The sequence below is a fragment of the Petaurus breviceps genome, unplaced genomic scaffold, assembly GCF_028583685.1.
Source record: "Petaurus breviceps papuanus isolate PSGF00001 unplaced genomic scaffold, PetGlider_PUasm1.0 176, whole genome shotgun sequence".
Taxonomy (NCBI): domain Eukaryota; kingdom Metazoa; phylum Chordata; class Mammalia; order Diprotodontia; family Petauridae; genus Petaurus; species Petaurus breviceps.
In genome coordinates this window covers 4,159,782-4,176,235 of record NW_027185771.1, presented here as the reverse complement: position 1 = coordinate 4,176,235, position 16,454 = coordinate 4,159,782, and the positions used below count along the sequence as shown (strand labels likewise).

Below are 16,454 nucleotides of genomic sequence, written 5' to 3'. Positions count from 1 at the left end.
TCTGATGACGAACAAAGCCAGCAGCCACCAGCTATTCTACTTAGAAGTGTCACATCAAGTAAAAGCTGTCAGATTCCAAAACACTAAGAATTTAAATGTTTGTGCATCTTGGCCACCACTCACTGCCTGCATGAAACTTTCAAAGCAGTTAACCTTTATATTCCAAATTAGCTTAAGAATGTCATACGTACCAATTCATTATTGACAAAGTAAAAGAAATCTTCACAATGCAAAGAACTTTGCCATCCTGACCCATGGGTACTGATGAGAACCGAAGGAGGAAGACCCAGGAGAATACTTGAAAGAAAGATTTAAAAGGTAATCAATAGTAAAGCTACCCAATAAAAATATTTGTGGGTTTTTTTTTTCAAATATCTCCAATGCTTCATATCAAAACAAAGTTTGGTGCTAGGAAGGCTGTAAGGATCATTTACATGATCCTCCCATGACCCACTGATTAGTACTTCATGTGAAATCAGGATACTTGAGTTCCAATCTGTCTTTGCCCCTTAATATCTGGATAGCAAATCACTTAACTGCTAAGTACCCTGACAATTGAAAATTTGTTATCTTCTAGGTGACAATCAAAAGTAACTTAGCCAAATTACTGGCAGATCCAAGATTAAAAATTAAAGTAAAGACTCTAAATCTACTGACTATCCACTAAATGGCATTATACAGTCTTTCCTGTGTCTTCACATTTCTGAAAAGCAAGTACTGATTATTCTGATTTTATAAGACACAAATATATTAAGTATCGAACTCAATGTCACATACTAATTTAGTTGGAGTAGTCAATTTTTTTTCTCTCCTAGTCTGGTATGCTACACAGGAAATTATAGAACTTTCACAAATCTATACCAGAGTATGGATTTAGTTTAATTTCTTTTTTTTAAGCAATCGGGGTTAAGTAACTTGCTCAAGGTTACACGGCCAGTTATTTCTGGGTGTGGTGCTGAGTGTCTGAGCCCGGGATTCGATCTCCAGGTCATCCCAACACTGGAGCCGGTGCTCTTACTCGCTGAGCCACCTGGCCGCCCCTAAGCAATTGGGGTTAACTAACTTGCTCAAGGTTACACGGCCAGGTGTTTCTGGGTGGGTGCTAAGTGTCCGAGCCCGGGATTCGATCTCCAGGTCTTCTCAACACTGGAGCCGGTGCTCTTACTTGCTGTGCTACCTGGCCGCCCCTTTAGTTTAATTTCTAAGAAAGAGACAGCTAGATGGCTCAATGGATAGAACACTGGGTCTAGAGCCAGGAAGATCTGAGTTAAAATCCAGCCTTAGACATTTACTAGCTGTGTTATCTTGGGCAAATCATATAACTTCTGTTTGCCTAACTCCACTAGAGAAGGAAATAGCAAATCACTCCAGTATCTTTACCAAGAAAACCCGATATGGGGTCATGAAGAGCTGGACACCACTGAACAACAACAAACTAAAAAAGCTACCCTGAACATAGTCTTTTTCTCCATCACTAGCTGACGATGGCTTAAAGATTATCATTCTCAAAATCCCAGTTATGGGCATTCTAAGATAGGACTTGCTAACTGAACATTCAGAATGCTTTTCAAAACTTGTCTGTGAAAAGAACTTTCAAAGGACTTGAACCATCAAATGTAGGGTTGTTATTAAAGGGAGAAGGCAAATATATTTTGAGAAATCATGCAGAAAATAACTCAGTATAAACTAACCTGCAACAAATTGTTATTACTTTCCATTCTTGCCTAAATCTTTCATAAATCAGTTAACGGTTCAATAGGGAACTCCTTCTTATATGTGATTTTACCTTTTGTATATAAGCAGCTCCTGCTGCCTCAAGAGTTTCTCCCCAACTGTGGAGTTATTTCCCATAGCCCGTAACCTTTTTTGAAAAATTCTGAACATGAAATGTCCACCACCATCTAATGGGCCAATGCGCAAGGCCCTCCACCTTTCCAACTCCAGTTCAAGTACCATTTCCTGGAAGAGGGAAAGCACTATTAGGTAACCTAGCATTCCCCTTAGAAAGCCTATGCTTACTTAACCTAAAAAATTAATTTCCGAATAAATCTTTTTTTTTGAGTTATAAATTTTCTCCCCGTTTTTCCCCTACAAACCACCCCAAAATAGAAGACCCACAGGATATCCCCTCCTCCAATCTGCTCTCTCCCATATCTTCTCCCATACTCCCTTAGACTTTTCCAGTAGGGCATGGTGGATCTTTATGCCCCAGTGCCTGTCTCTCTTATTTCCCAATTACTAATAGTATATATATATATACATATACATGGTTTTTAATTTGATTTTAAAACTTTAAATTCCGGATTCATTCCCTTCCTCCCTTGTCATCTACCCTTACTGGGAAGATAAGCAGTTCAGTATAGGTTGTACATGTGTAGCTAATGCAAAACATTAACATAGTAGCTATATTGTAAAAGACTGGCTGTATTTCCCTGCCTCCTATCACACTTCCCACTTGTTCTATTCTCTACTTTGATCCCATACCTTTTCAAAAGTGGGTGCTTCCAACTTCCCTCCCCTCCAGCCTGCTCCCCCTTCCTTCATCCTCTCTCTCAACCCCTTCCCCCCTATTCTCCTGTATGGTGAGATACCCTATTCAGTGTGTATGTCATTCCCTCCCTGAGCCAAATTCAATGGTAATAATAATGTTGACCCATTCCCTTTTGCCTTCCTATTTTCCCCCTCCATTGTCACCATTTCCCCTTGCCTCTTCTATATGAGGTAGTTTACCCCATTCTGTCTCTCCCCATCTCCTCTCATTACATTCCTCTCTCACCTCTTAATTTCACCTTTTAAGTATTATCACTTCCTATTAACTTGGTCCTGTGCCCCCTATCTATGTAACCCTGTAAACATATATACACACATTCACATATGTATTCATATGCCCATATACCCTCCAATATATATATATATATATATTTATATTCCCTTCAACTATTTCATACTGAGAAAAGTTTCATCAGTTACAATTATCATTTTTCCATGTAGAAATGTAAATAGTTCAACTTTGATAAGTGGCTTATGATTTCTTTTCCCTGTTTACCTTCTCATGCTTCTCTTGCTTCTTGTATCTGAATGTCAAATTTTCTATTCAACTCTGGTTTTTTCAGCAAGAATTCTTGAAAGTCCTTTATTCCACTGAATGACCATATTTCCCCCTGAAACATGATACTCAGTTTTTCTGGGTAGGTGATTCTTGGTTTTAATCCCAGCTCCTCTGCCTTCCGGAATATCATATTCCAAGCCCTTTGATCCCTCAGTGTAGAAGCTGCCAGATCCTGAGTTATCCTGATTGTGTTTCCACAATATTCAAATTGTTTCTTCCTGGCTGCTTGTAATATTCTCTCCTTGATCTGGGAATTTTGGAACCTGGCTATAATATTCCTAGGAGTTTTCTTTTTGGGATCTTTTCCAGGAGGTCATTGGTGGATTCTTTCAACCTCTATTTTGCCCTCTGGTTCTAAAACATGAGGACAGTTTTCTTTGAGAACTTCCTGGAGGATGATTTCTAGGTTCTTACTTTGATCATGGCTTTCAGGTAGTCCAATAATTTTTGGATCTATTTTCCAGGTCAGTGGTTTTTCCAATGATATTTCACATTGCCTCCTATTCTTTCATTTGTTTGGATCTATTTAACAGCATCTTGATTTCTCATAAAGTCATTAGCTTCCATTTGCTCCAATCTAATTCTGAAGCAATGATTCTCCTCAGTCAGCTTTTGAGATTCTTTTTCCATCTGGCAAATTTGGCTTTTTAAGGCATTCTTCTCCTCATTGCTTTTTTGAGCCTCTTTTGCCATTTGAGTTAGTCTATTTTTTAAGGTGTTATTTTCCTCAGCCAGGCTATTGATTCTCATTTTGTAATTTTCTTGCATCGTTCTCAATTTCTCTTCCCAATTTTTCCTCCACTTCTCTTATCTGCTTCTTAAGGTCCTCTATGGCCTGTAAGCAGCTTGTATTTTCCTTTGAAGCTTTTGGTGCAGGAGTTTTGACTTCACTGTCTTCCTCCTGCTCCATGCTTTGATCCTTTTTATCCCCAAAATAGGAGTCTAATGTTGGATTCTTCTGTTTGCTTTGCTTCCTTTGCCTGGTCATGTTGCCACTCAATTACTTGACTTTTAGGATTTTTGCTACAGTAGGGACTCTGCTACCAGACAGGGGAGCTTTGTACCAAACGCTGGGGTTTTCTCACCTGCTGAAGATATTAGTTAGGTGCCCTCTCTGAAGCCTCCACACGCTCTGGCAAGCTGGTCACACACCCTAGGACCTCCACCCTAGATTGCAATCCAGATCCAAGCAGGTTAAAGCAAGAGGGATCACCCCTTAGACTGGTCACTTGGTCCCCCTACACTCTGCAGGCCAGCAGCTGAAGCTGCCATGTGGCGCTGGCTGGCTGTGCTGGTGTCTCAGTGGCTTCTCGCCCTGGGGTCAAAAGCTGATGCACTCCCAACTACTGGGTCCCAAAGTCCACACTGCACTGATCTCTCACTTTGTCCTTAGCATCTATGTGTTGATAATTCTGGACTGCCACAGTTGCTGGTGATCTGGAGTCCCTCTAGCCGGAGGCTGGTCAGGTCTGCCCTGAGGTTAAAACCTCAAACAGAGTGCTGTGCTGGCTGATTCCTGATGGCCTGCCAGGCTGTTCTCAGTGGGAGGTTAGCTTCTCTGTGTCATTTTGTGGGTTCTGTAGTTCCAAAGTTTGTTCAGAGTCCCCTTTTACATGGATTGGAAGTGGTGAGAGCCAGAGCTGTGTGGAGATCCTGTTTCTACTCCACCATCTTGACTCTGAATCAATCTTTTAAAAGAAATAAATGCTGCCTTTCCTAACCCCACTGAGGGATTTGTAAGTAACATCCCAATGTAAGGAATCTTTTGTAGTAGTTGTTTAGTTATGACATTTAGGATAGGTATGGGGTTTGCTAAGAAATGGTATAAAGCATGAATATAATGAGAATGATATGTGTGCCTCTAGCAAACTAGCTTTGATAGCAATTCCCAAAAATTTCCAAAGTTGTTGGAAGAATTTTAGCATATTAGAATATCCATATAGCCTCCTAAAGTTATTGCTATAAAGGGTTTTAGTAATTTGCATATATAAATTCTGATATATTTTCTTTATTTAAAAAAAAACAATACCAATATTTTATTTCCCCCAAATTATATGTAAAAACAATTTTTAACATGGTGGCTAGGTGGCACAGAGTACCAGCCCTGGAGTCAGGAGGACCTGAGTTCAAATCTGACCTCAGACACTTAACACTTACTAGCTGTGTTCACTTAACCCCAATTGCCCTCCAAAAACCCCCCCCACAATTTTTAACATTCACTGCTTTTTTTTTTTAAAGTTTTGAGTTCCAAACTCTATTCTTCCCTCCCTCCCTGAGACTGTAAGCAACCTAATAGAGGTTATAGTTATACATGTACAATCTGATATCTTCTAAAAGAAAGACATTAAAATCACACCTCTGTTATACACAATTAAAACCAAGTTGGGGGTAGTGGTCAACAGTGAATTTCTGAGAGCCCATTAAAAATACACAAAAAAATTAATCGATAAATTAATTGTAATGTCAGTTTTTAAATAAATCTTTTCCTTTCTTCTTCCCTATTCACTCTTCCTTTAACATTCATGGACAACGAACAGAATGAAGAAAGGTGCAATATTAAAAGTTTTTTTTCAGTTTCAAAAATGCTTACCACGAGGAAGAAGGGAAAAAATCTGGAACTCAAAATTTTAAAATCAAATGTTTAAAAAAAATGCTTCTTACATGCAACTGGGAAATAAGATATACAGGCAATGGGGTATAGAAATCCATCTTGCCCTACTAAAACGTTGGGGGGAGGAAGAGGGAGGATATAAGAGAGAACAGATTGGGGAAAGGGGTATTCAGTAGGCTCACTATTTGGGGGGAGTAGGAGAAAGCTGGGGAGAAAAAAATTGTAACTCAAAATCTTGTGGAAATGAATGTTGAAAACTAAAAATATATAAATAAATTGGAAAAAAAATAAAAATGAGGAGAAAAAGAGGAAAAATGCTTACCATCATATTTCTATCAAAATACTCTCTCTTTTAGATTCTAAATGTGAGTAGTACAATACTTCTGCTTTAAGTGCCTGATATTTGTAATTTATTCTTAATAAAAGCTACCTGAGAGTTGTTTAACACATAAGGTGGGTAGATGTCTCAAATTTTTTTGGTGAGATTACTTTATTTTTAAGAGCCAAAAACCCTTTCCTGAACATCATACATTATATGCCCTTTTTCACATTTTCAAAATTCTGTCAGAAACATAAAGCCTAAACAGAAATGAAGTAAAAATATAAGAAAAGAACTCATTCTATGTCTCTTGATTCAATAATTCTTAAGGATGCACATTCATAGTAGAAGCATGAAAAACAATAGAGAAATCTCGCTGACTCCCTAGGTAGTTAAGAATTATTCAAAAGCTCTTTAGCAGTGGTAGTATGGATGAAGGTCACTGTGGAAGGAAGTATTGTGATATGTGAAGATATATGAAAATCATATGGAAAAGTTTATTTGGTTTTCAATGTCAGAAAGAAATTCTGCCCTTTTCTAAGTACCTCTTGCTTCAATAATCTTAATAGCTCTGAGAAGTTCAAATTAACACTATTTAAAAAGAAAACCTGCCTTGGGATTTAAAATCATTAGATGCCCTATTCTAGCAAGATAAAAGAGTTGCTTCTCATCTTTCTCTTGGGAGGGGGGGATCCAAATGAAAATAAGAGTTCTAACTTTAAAATCTACTGTTATTTTTGTGAGCTCTTACTTTTCCTGAATTTTGGAGTCTCAAAATTTTGTTACTCATCATTTCAATGAGTCAATTTTTACTGTACTTTGATAAGCATGCACAAATATTGGGACATTTGGGGGGCATTTTTAGGGTAAATAAAACTTAGTAATGTACAGCTGATCACTGGCAAGGAAGGTAGAGTAAAAAAAAAATGTCATCTTGGGGGTGGCCAGGTGGCTTAGCGAGTAAGAGCACCGGCTCCAGTGTCAGGATGACCTGGGGATCAAGTCCGGGCTCAGACACTCAGCACCACACCCAGAAATAACTGGCCGCGTGACCTCGAGCAAGTTACTTAACCCTGATTACTTAAAAAAAATGTCATCTTGGGGGTGCTCTTCTGAAATATCCAATAGGTTTAAATGTACAAATATTATATATATGTGTGTGTGTGTGTATGTATGTATACACATGTGTATATGTGTGTGTGTGCGTAATTTTAAAAAATTTAAACAAACCCACCTGTAATTTGGAGAGAACATCACGGCTCACTATATTGCCACAAAGGGACAATTCTGAATTTTCTAATGAATAACAATTACTGGATCTGAAATTAAAATAGATTTAAAAAAATCTTAATTATTTAACAATTAACCAAATTACATCCAATCTGTTGCCTCTTGTATCTAGTATCTGGTACAGTGGTACAATGACTATCCCATATATTGTCACCTTATAATCCAAGCCCATCTCAATTTTGCTCAGTATTGGAAGGAACCTACATACTATTATAAACTGATACCAAGCATACAGAATTACCCACATTGTTATAGTTTTCTCTATCAGGTTGTATTTCTCTTAGCCCCTGTCCAGATCTAGTTTCTTCACTTGAGGTCCTAATTCATTTGCAAAGAGTTTTAGCCAACCAGTGCATACTGTTTATCTATCTATATGATCCTTAAGATGAAGTTTCCTTGGAAACTGGCAAGGCAAACAATTAGTGAAGCCTATTTCTTGACTACCTTTTTTGATATACTTCCCACTGTTAACCTATGTGTCAAATGGAGCCCAAAACCATCCTAAACACTATCCCAACATTCTGAACCTTAGAGCCACACAAAAGCTTTTGCCCTTTTGATTCCACAGATATATTAAAATTTAGGAGCGTGGACATAACCATACAGTGACTTGGACACAGACAGGTAGTCACACCTGTACTTCTCAAGGACTGCTTCTAGCATGATTCTCAACACTTTCTCTTATGGTGCTTTGGCTGTGGTGGGGTACTTGGAATGCCCCTTGCTCCCATTGCCACTTCCAGGGTTCCCTTTCTACCACCATCACTCAGTATCCTCTCCTACTTCGAGGGTTATATCTGCCACCCCTCCAAGATTCTGGTGAACTGTCCAAGACATTCCCTTCCTTCCTCAGCCAGCAAGTCCCTGGCTCTTGCCCTAGGAGATTTCAGCATATACACTCACACTCCTTCAAACAAACTAGCCTCTCAATTCTTCAACTTAGCTTAGTTCCCATGATCTACTTCTCCACCCCATCTTAGCTATACAGAAACAGTCCTATCCTTGAACTGACCATCAAACACAAGTGTTCTGCTTCCATGTCCATGAACTCTGAAATTCCTCTAGCTGATACTGTTGTTACAATTCTAGCTCTCCCCCCCCCCCCCCCCGGCATCCCTGAATCCTGTTCTTCCATATCATGACCTCCATTCTTTCCCAGGCCTTCACCCCTGCACTGGCTACACCCTCCTCCTCCTTTCCCCATCTTAGTAAACCAGCTCAGCTCCACACTGTTGTCTTCTTAAGTCCTTTGTTCTCTTATCCTATGTGGTTCTTGCCCTGCCAGCCCTCAGCCTTACACTACTTCCACAATTTGCTGCCTTCACACCTACACATGTTGATGAACTAAGCTGGAGAAAAAAAATCATGAAACCATGCTGAATGGTCCACTACAGATTTAGGTCCTCTCTGCAAAAGGTAACTCTTTTACATCAAATTTATCCCAATCACTACAGTGGCTGTCCAAACCTTGTACTTCCTCAAGCCTCCCATAATTCTTCTCCCCTTTCCCCTCATAGCTGAGAATCTTCTCATTTTTTGTTAAAATATCCAGGCCATTATCTGAGATCTCCCTCTTCTGCCACTCCTCCTCACCTCACATCACTCAGAGGCCTTCCACTACGGTTTCCTTCACCCCTATCTCACATGAAAAGGTGACCCTTCTTGACAAAGCAAGCCTCTCTACCTGCACAGGTGATCCCATTCCATTCTACTTTCTCTAGCTGATTGCCCTAACACCCCCACTCTCTTCTTTATTTTCAGTCACCTTCTGTTTACTGGATCCTTCCCTCTTTCCTACAAATACGCCCATATGTCCTCCATCCTCAAAAACCCCACTGGTCTGGTCTGCAACTTCATCATTCACCTAAAACTGCTCTCTCCAAAGTTGCCAGTGACTGCTAGTTTCCTCAGCCTTTTTGACCTCTCTGACAACAGTCCTCTTCTCCGTGATACTCTTTTCCGGAGGTTTTCATGGTGCCGCTCTTTCCTGGTTCTCCTACCTGCCTGAATGCTCCTTCTCAGTCTCTTCTGCTAGATCTTCAACCAGGTCTCCCCTACTAACTATGCGTGACCCCAGAGACTGGATTGGGCCCACTTCTTTCTTTATACTATTTCATTTGGTGATCTCATCAGTTCCTATATATTCAATTATCTATTGCTGATGATTCTCAGATCCAGCCCTAACCTCTCCTTACCACTAGTCTCAAAACTTCAAATATCTATTAGAAACCTTGAACTTGATATCCCAGACACCTTAAACTCAACATGTCTAAAACTAAACTTATCTTCGCCACCCAAACTCTTCTCTCCTCCTACCTTCCTTATTCCTACTGAAAGTTCCACCATCCTCTCAATCCCCTAGGCTCACAACCTAAGTGTCATATATTCAATCCTTTTTATTCTCTCAACCCCCACATGTGGCCAAGTCCTGTCTTTTCTTTTAAAATCTCTCCTTTCCTCTGACAATGCCACCATCCTGGTGCAGGCCTTTATCTCCTCACACCTGGTAACTATTGCAACAGCCTGTTGATAAATCTGTTTGCCAAAAGTTTCTTCCCACTCTAGTCCATTCATAAAGCACAGGAAGGACCAAATCATGCTTCTGTTCAATAAACTCTTATGTCTCCCTAATGCTTTCAGGATTAAATATAAATATTCTGTTTGATTTTTAAAGCCTTTCATAACCTGGTTCCTTCTTATATTTCTAGTCTTCCCTCCACATACTTTGCCATCCAGTGACTCTGGCCTCCTGACTGTTCTTTGAACAAGATGCTCCTCCCACCTCCTGGCTCTGTATCCTTCATGCCTGGAACTCTCTCCCTTCTCATAATTCTAACTAGCGGTTTCCCTGGCCTAGCTAAACTCCTACAGGAAACCTTCTGCAGTTCTCCTTCGCTGGTGCCCCTCACTGCTGAGCCGATCTCCAACCTGTACACATCTCATTTGTGTGACGTTGTCTGCATGCCGTCTCTCCCATTGGACTGTGAGATCAGGAACCATTTTTCAGTCTTTTTTAACTCTTCACTGCTCAGTACAGTGCCTGGCACACAGTAAGAGATTCATAAATGCTTGCTGGTTTGTCAACTTAAGGCTAATTGTGTTTTTTTTGTTTTTTTTTTTTCAAAAAGCCACATCTCTATTCTCAAATATAACAGACACAGATGCACTTTGTCAAGTTGCTCAGCTAGGAAGCCAGGGCAGGAACAGCAGAAGCAAAGGAAGCTGTTGAGCTTTGAGGCTTCCAAAGGGGAAATGTCAAGCAGCCACTGGCCTGGAGCCCCCCTCAGTGAGCTTCTCTGTGGAGAAGGGGGTTCTGTGGTCACTAAATCAACCCCCTCCATGGGCCTTCAGAAAGGAGGGAGGAAAGAACTGCAGTGATGTCATCAAGTGGGCTCCCTGAGATGGTCTTTCCTAGGAGACTAAGGCAGAGTTGCCACTGACCCCTGTGGCTGGAGTTGAATGACTTAAAAATTTCATGACAGTACCTAGAGAGAAATATTTTTTAAAGATCCCCAGATGGCCTTAACTATCACTCCATGCAGAGGGGTCCCAAAGTTGTTTCCTGTGGGCTGGTGTCTCACAGTACAGTGATGCTATGTGAATTGGCTTGTAAGATCTAATTTTGGGGGTGAGTTATCATCCCAGTAAAGCTGAAAGAAGGTGAAGATGATGGGGTTCAGGGCCACAAGTCTTAAAGCTCCTCCTGGGAAGGCTAGAGTCACAGCTGTCACAGTCAAGGACAAGAGGCATCAGAACGGACTGAACATCCCCCACCCCATGACCTCAGGCTGTATCTCATGGCCAAAGGGCTTCCTGATCCAGGACCCTCTTGAGAAGATACTTAGCAATCTGCTACTATACCAAAGCTATAGGCCTAATTCTCCATGCCAAAGGAAGGGCACATTAGGACATGCCCATCACTATGCCACCCCTGCCCTGCCACTGGCGGAGGGATATGCTGCCAAGATTCCTCCTAAAACTTGGAGGGCTGCTGCCAACTAGTCAGAGGATCCTGTACAAATCTATCTCCCCATCCCTGCCAGCCAGAGCCTTGGAGATGGTGGAGTCATAGGAATGTGGGGCAGATGTCAGCTGGGGCATGTGGCTGGCAGCCCCACTGAGGGCATTTTGAAGGCAATCACCCTACATGGGTTATGGGGCAGGGCGGGAGGGTGGGAAGAAGAGACCCAAGGAAGAAGGAGAGGAAGGAGGTAACATATAAGAAACCTCCCACCACTCAGTTGACCGTCCTGAAGCATCCATTGCAGGTGGACCAACTGGCCTCATCCACATCCTGGTAAGTGAAACCTAAGCCCATTCCTGAATGGGGAACCAAGAGGTGATAAGGGGAGGTTGGCTGCTCCGCTGGGGCTGCCCTTATCTTGAGAGAGCTGGACACACAAGCAGCAGCCATCAAGGGGAGCTGTGACCCCCCAATTTAGACATTCACCCTGGCTCAATACATCAGTGGATCTCCTTTCTTTTCTCTCCATGGAATTTCTAGAGATCTGGAAAGGTTTACTCAGCTCCACTATAGCTTGAAGGTGGTTACTATAGTAACTGAGAAGAAACTCTCCCCCTTCCTCTGGGAAGCCACTAGCATTGATATAAACCTGGTGAAGTCCTTCACTCAAGGAGACCAAGTTGTCCTTTACCCAAGCATAGGTCACATAGTCCTTCACGTGGCATATCACAACCTTGTGGAGGCCAATCCAGTCCCAGGGGCTGCTGATGAAGTCAGGACTCTGGCTGTAGCTGACCACCAAGTCGTAAGGTGTGATCCACTGACCCTCAGGAATCAAGGTGATGGGCGAACTTAAGAGCAGGGCCTTCAGCTCCAGCTCAAAGGTGGCTGTGACTGGCTTGTGGTCACTGATTTTATATTTCATATGACCTTCATAACTCTTCAATGTGAAAGAGAAGAAGTGCTCACATTCCCCAGAGTCCACGGGGTTATTTACAAGCTCCCACTTCAGACTCCAAAGGATGTGGTCAGTCCATGCTGGTTTTCGTCTTTTCTCACTGGAATCATAATTTTCTGAGTTGACATCAAATTTATAGGTTGGCGGGAAGAGCAGAGGACCCTCCTGGAACTGCTGGAGCAGTGAATCTGTCTTCTTAATCATGATGAGCTGATCTTTTTTCCAGAGGATGCTGTACTCCTGATTGTCGATTGATTCCCGGACAAAACACAACCCGTAATCCTCAATGCAAAAGTTCAGATCACCAAACCACAGGAGGAGGTCATGGTCCAGAATGTTGGGGATGTCTTCTTTCTCAAAGTTCTGCATCTCCAGGATCCTGTTAAAGTCACTGAGCCACTAGTCAATGTTGGACATATGGGGTGGCAGAGCAGTTCAGGAAACAGATAGCATAGCCATATACAAAAAAGAGCAAAGCATGGAACAGGAGGAAGACAGTGAAGTCAGAACTCCTGCACAAAAAGCTTCGAAGGAAAATACAAGCTGGTTACAGGCCATAGAGGACCTTAAGAAGCAGATAAGAGAAGTGGAGGAAAAATTGGGAAGAGAAATGAGAACAATGCAAGAAAATTATGAAATGAGAGTCAACAGCCTGAGTGAGGAAAATAACACTTTAAAAAACAGACTGACTCAAATGGCAAAAGAGGCTCAAAAAAGTGATGAGAAGAATGCCTTAAAAAGTCAAATTTGCCAGATGGAAAAAGAATCTCAAAAGCTCAATGAGGAGAATCATGGCTTCAGAATTAGACTGGAGCAAATGGAAGCTAATGACTTTATGAGAAATCAAGATGCTGTTAAACAGATCCAAACAAATGAAAGAATAGAAGGCAATGTGAAATATCTCATGGGAAAAACCACTGACATGGAAAACAGATCCAGGAGAGATAATTTAAAAATTATTGGACTACCTGAAAGCCATGATCAAAGTAAGAACCTATCCCCAAAAGAAAACTCCTAGGGAATATTATAGCCAGGTTCCAGAATTCCCAGATTAAGAAGAGAATATTACAAGCAGCCAGGAAGAAACAATTTGAATATTGTGGAAACACAATCAGGATAACCCAGGATCTGGCAGCTTCTACACTGAGGGATCGAAGGGCTTGGAATATGATATTCCGGAAGGCAGAGGAGCTGGGATTAAAACCAAGAATCACCTACCCAGAAAAACTGAGTATCATGTTTCAGGGGAAAATATGGTCATTCAGTGGACTTTCAAGCATTCTTGCTGAAAAAAACCGAGTCGAACAGAAAATGTGACATTCAGATACAAGAAACAAGAGAAGCATGAGAAGGTAAACAGGGAAAAGAAATCATAAGGAACTTCTCAAAGTTGAACTATTAACATTCCTACATGGAAAAACAATAATTGTAACTTATGAATCTTTTCTCAGTAGTTGAAGGGAATAGAAATATATATATACATAATATATTTGTCTATATATGAGGGTATATGGGCATATGAATACATATGTGAATGTGTGTATATATGTTTACAGGTATACATAGATAGAGGACAAAGGACCAATTTAACAGGAAGGGATAATACTTAAAAGGTGAAATTAAGAGGTGAGAGAGGAATATAATGAGAGGAGATGGGGAGAGACAGAATGGGGTAAACTATCTCATATAGAAGAGGGAAGGAGAAATGGTTACACTGGAGGGGAAGAATAGGAAGGCAAAAGGGAATGGGTCAACCTTATTCTCATTGAATTTGGCTCAGGGAGGGAATGACATACACACTGAATAGGGTATCTCACCCTACAGGAAAATGGGGGGAAGAGGATGAGAGGGGGGATGATGGAAGGGAGGGTAGGCTGGGGGGGAGGGAAGTTGGAAGCACCCACTTTTGAAAAGGTATGGGATAAAAGTAGAGAATAGAACAAGTAGGAGGTGGGATAGGAGGGAGGGAAATATAGTCAGTCTTTTACAATATATCTTCTATGTTAATGTTTTGCATTAGCTACACATGTACAACCTAAACTGAACTGCTTATCTTCTCAGTAAGGGTGGGTGACAAGGGAGGAAGGGAATGAATCTGGAATTCAAAGTTTTAAAATCAAATGTTTAAAATTTTACATATATATATATGTATACACTATTATTAATACTATTTTACATGTAATTGTGAAATAAGATATACAGGCACTGGGGCACAGAGATCTACCATGTCCTACTGGAAAAGCCAAACGGGGTATGGGAGAAGATAATGGGAGAGAGCAGATTGGAGGAGGGGATATCCTGTGGGATTGCTATTTTGGGGCGGCAGGTAGGGGAAAAACGGGGAGAAAATTTGTAACTCAAAATCTGGCGGAAATTAACGATGTAAATCAGAAGTTAATAAAGCATTTGAAAAGTGAAAAAAGAAAAAGTCCAGGCAAGAGATGTTGAAGGCCGAAATTAGGGTGATGACTATGTGAGGTGAGAGATATGGGGTATAACTGACATGACTTGGCAGCTCATTGGATGCAGGGAATAGTGAAAGAGGATAAGATGTTGGTTAGGACACTGAGATTGTAAACCTGACTTTGAACCCCAGGCAGGCTAGTAGTGTACCCCCTATTGAAACAGGGGAGTTAGAAAGAGGGTGAGTTCTTATTAAACACTAAAGAAATGTTCATTCATTTAAGCTCACCTAGAAGAGCCTCAAAAAAATTTATATAAAAGCAACCTATCGTTTGTGGAATGAGAAGACTAGCTCTGTGGCAGTTAATATTGTGGACATCGTCATTTAAAATGCAATGCCTATCACTTTCTCTGACCACTCCTTTGTGTAGATGACTGTGTTCCTGATGGCTATGTCACAAGCTCAAACTAGAAGATTTGATGAGCCTGGTGTTAGACTGCATTCCTGTCTTCTGAGAACCAGCCTAAGTTCATTTCAGAGATACTCTTCACCAGGCTGGCCGTAGGGTGATAAATTTTCCAGCTGTAGCAGCTCAGGGAGACCAATGGCTAAGGCAACTAAGGTTGCAGTCTAAGTTTGGCATTGTTACCTGATACACTAACATAACCTAAAGATCCCTGGGCCTTACAGTCTGACCCTCTGCTTTTCCCTTAGGAGTTCCATGGTTTTTCATTTTCTCTGCAGCTGAATTTTGTTTATGTATTATCTCCTGTAATTGGAGTGTGGGTTCCTTGAGAAGAGGAGATATCTAGTTTTCTCTTTTAAAAAAAATTATTTTAAAAAAAACTCTATTTTTTCTTCCTCCCATCTCCCCCATTGGAAAAAAAAAAGAAAAAAAACCCAAAAGCAAAAATCTCATTTACAAAAACAAACAAACCTCAAAGTTAAGCAAAACAAATTCACATATTAAATTTATCCAAAAAAAGTCTTATTCTGTACCCCAAGTTCATTACTTCCAGATGAACTTCATTATTATTTCTAGCTCAAAAATAATCCTTTGATAGTTATTGGGCATTGAACTGATTCATTCAGATAGTATTGTCATTTTTATTATATTAGCTTGACTCTACCCATGAACAATTACTATTTCTCCAATTATTTAGGTCTTTGTCTGAAAGAGTGTTTTGTAGCTTTATTCATTTAGTTCATAGATATTACTGATATTTAGACTTCTATACTTGAATTCATTCAAATTTTCTTGAGGGGGGGCCCACTGGGGGAAGGCAGGGCAATTGTGGTTCAGTGACTTGCCCAAAGTCACACAGCTAGTAAGTATTAAGTGTTTGAGGCTGGATTTGAACTCAGGTCCTCCTGACTCTAGGGCCAGAGCTCTATTTACTGTGCCACCTAGCTGCCCCTTACATTTATTTTAAATAGAATTTCTCTTTCTATCACTTCTTTTTGGGTTTTGTTTGTAATATATAAGAATATTAATGACATTTGTGACTTTATTTTATATCTCACAACTTTGCTGAAGTTATTTTTTCAGTTAATTTCTAAGGTTCTCAAAAACAGGATGTCATCTATAAGAAATGATAATTTTTTTCTCTTTACCTATGCCTATTTCCTCAGTTGCTTTTACTTGAATTATTACTATAGCTAGCATTCCTGGTCCTATATCCAGTAATAATGATGATAACAGACATCCTTGCTTTTACCCTGATTTTATGGGAAAGGTCTTGTGATAGTAATGGCAATTAAAGATTCCCCTGTATTGGCTTGGTTTTCAAATTGATTGT

General features: G+C 40.5%; 1 protein-coding gene and 1 pseudogene across 3 annotated transcripts in view; both read right to left on the bottom strand.

Moving 5' to 3' along the window:
- FANCA (FA complementation group A) overlaps positions 1-16,454 on the bottom strand; it is a 114,954-nt gene that overhangs the window by 11,360 nt on the left and 87,140 nt on the right. For all 3 annotated transcript variants that reach the window (XM_069085513.1, XM_069085511.1, XM_069085514.1), the window contains 3 exons: positions 7,274-7,358; positions 1,787-1,959; positions 192-297 (listed from right to left, as the gene is read on the bottom strand). In XM_069085513.1, the coding sequence (XP_068941614.1) occupies positions 192-297; positions 1,787-1,959; positions 7,274-7,358 (364 nt within the window). The remainder of the gene's footprint in view (positions 1-191; positions 298-1,786; positions 1,960-7,273; positions 7,359-16,454) is intronic.
- Positions 11,539-12,741, bottom strand: LOC138159296 (inositol polyphosphate 5-phosphatase K pseudogene; annotated as a pseudogene).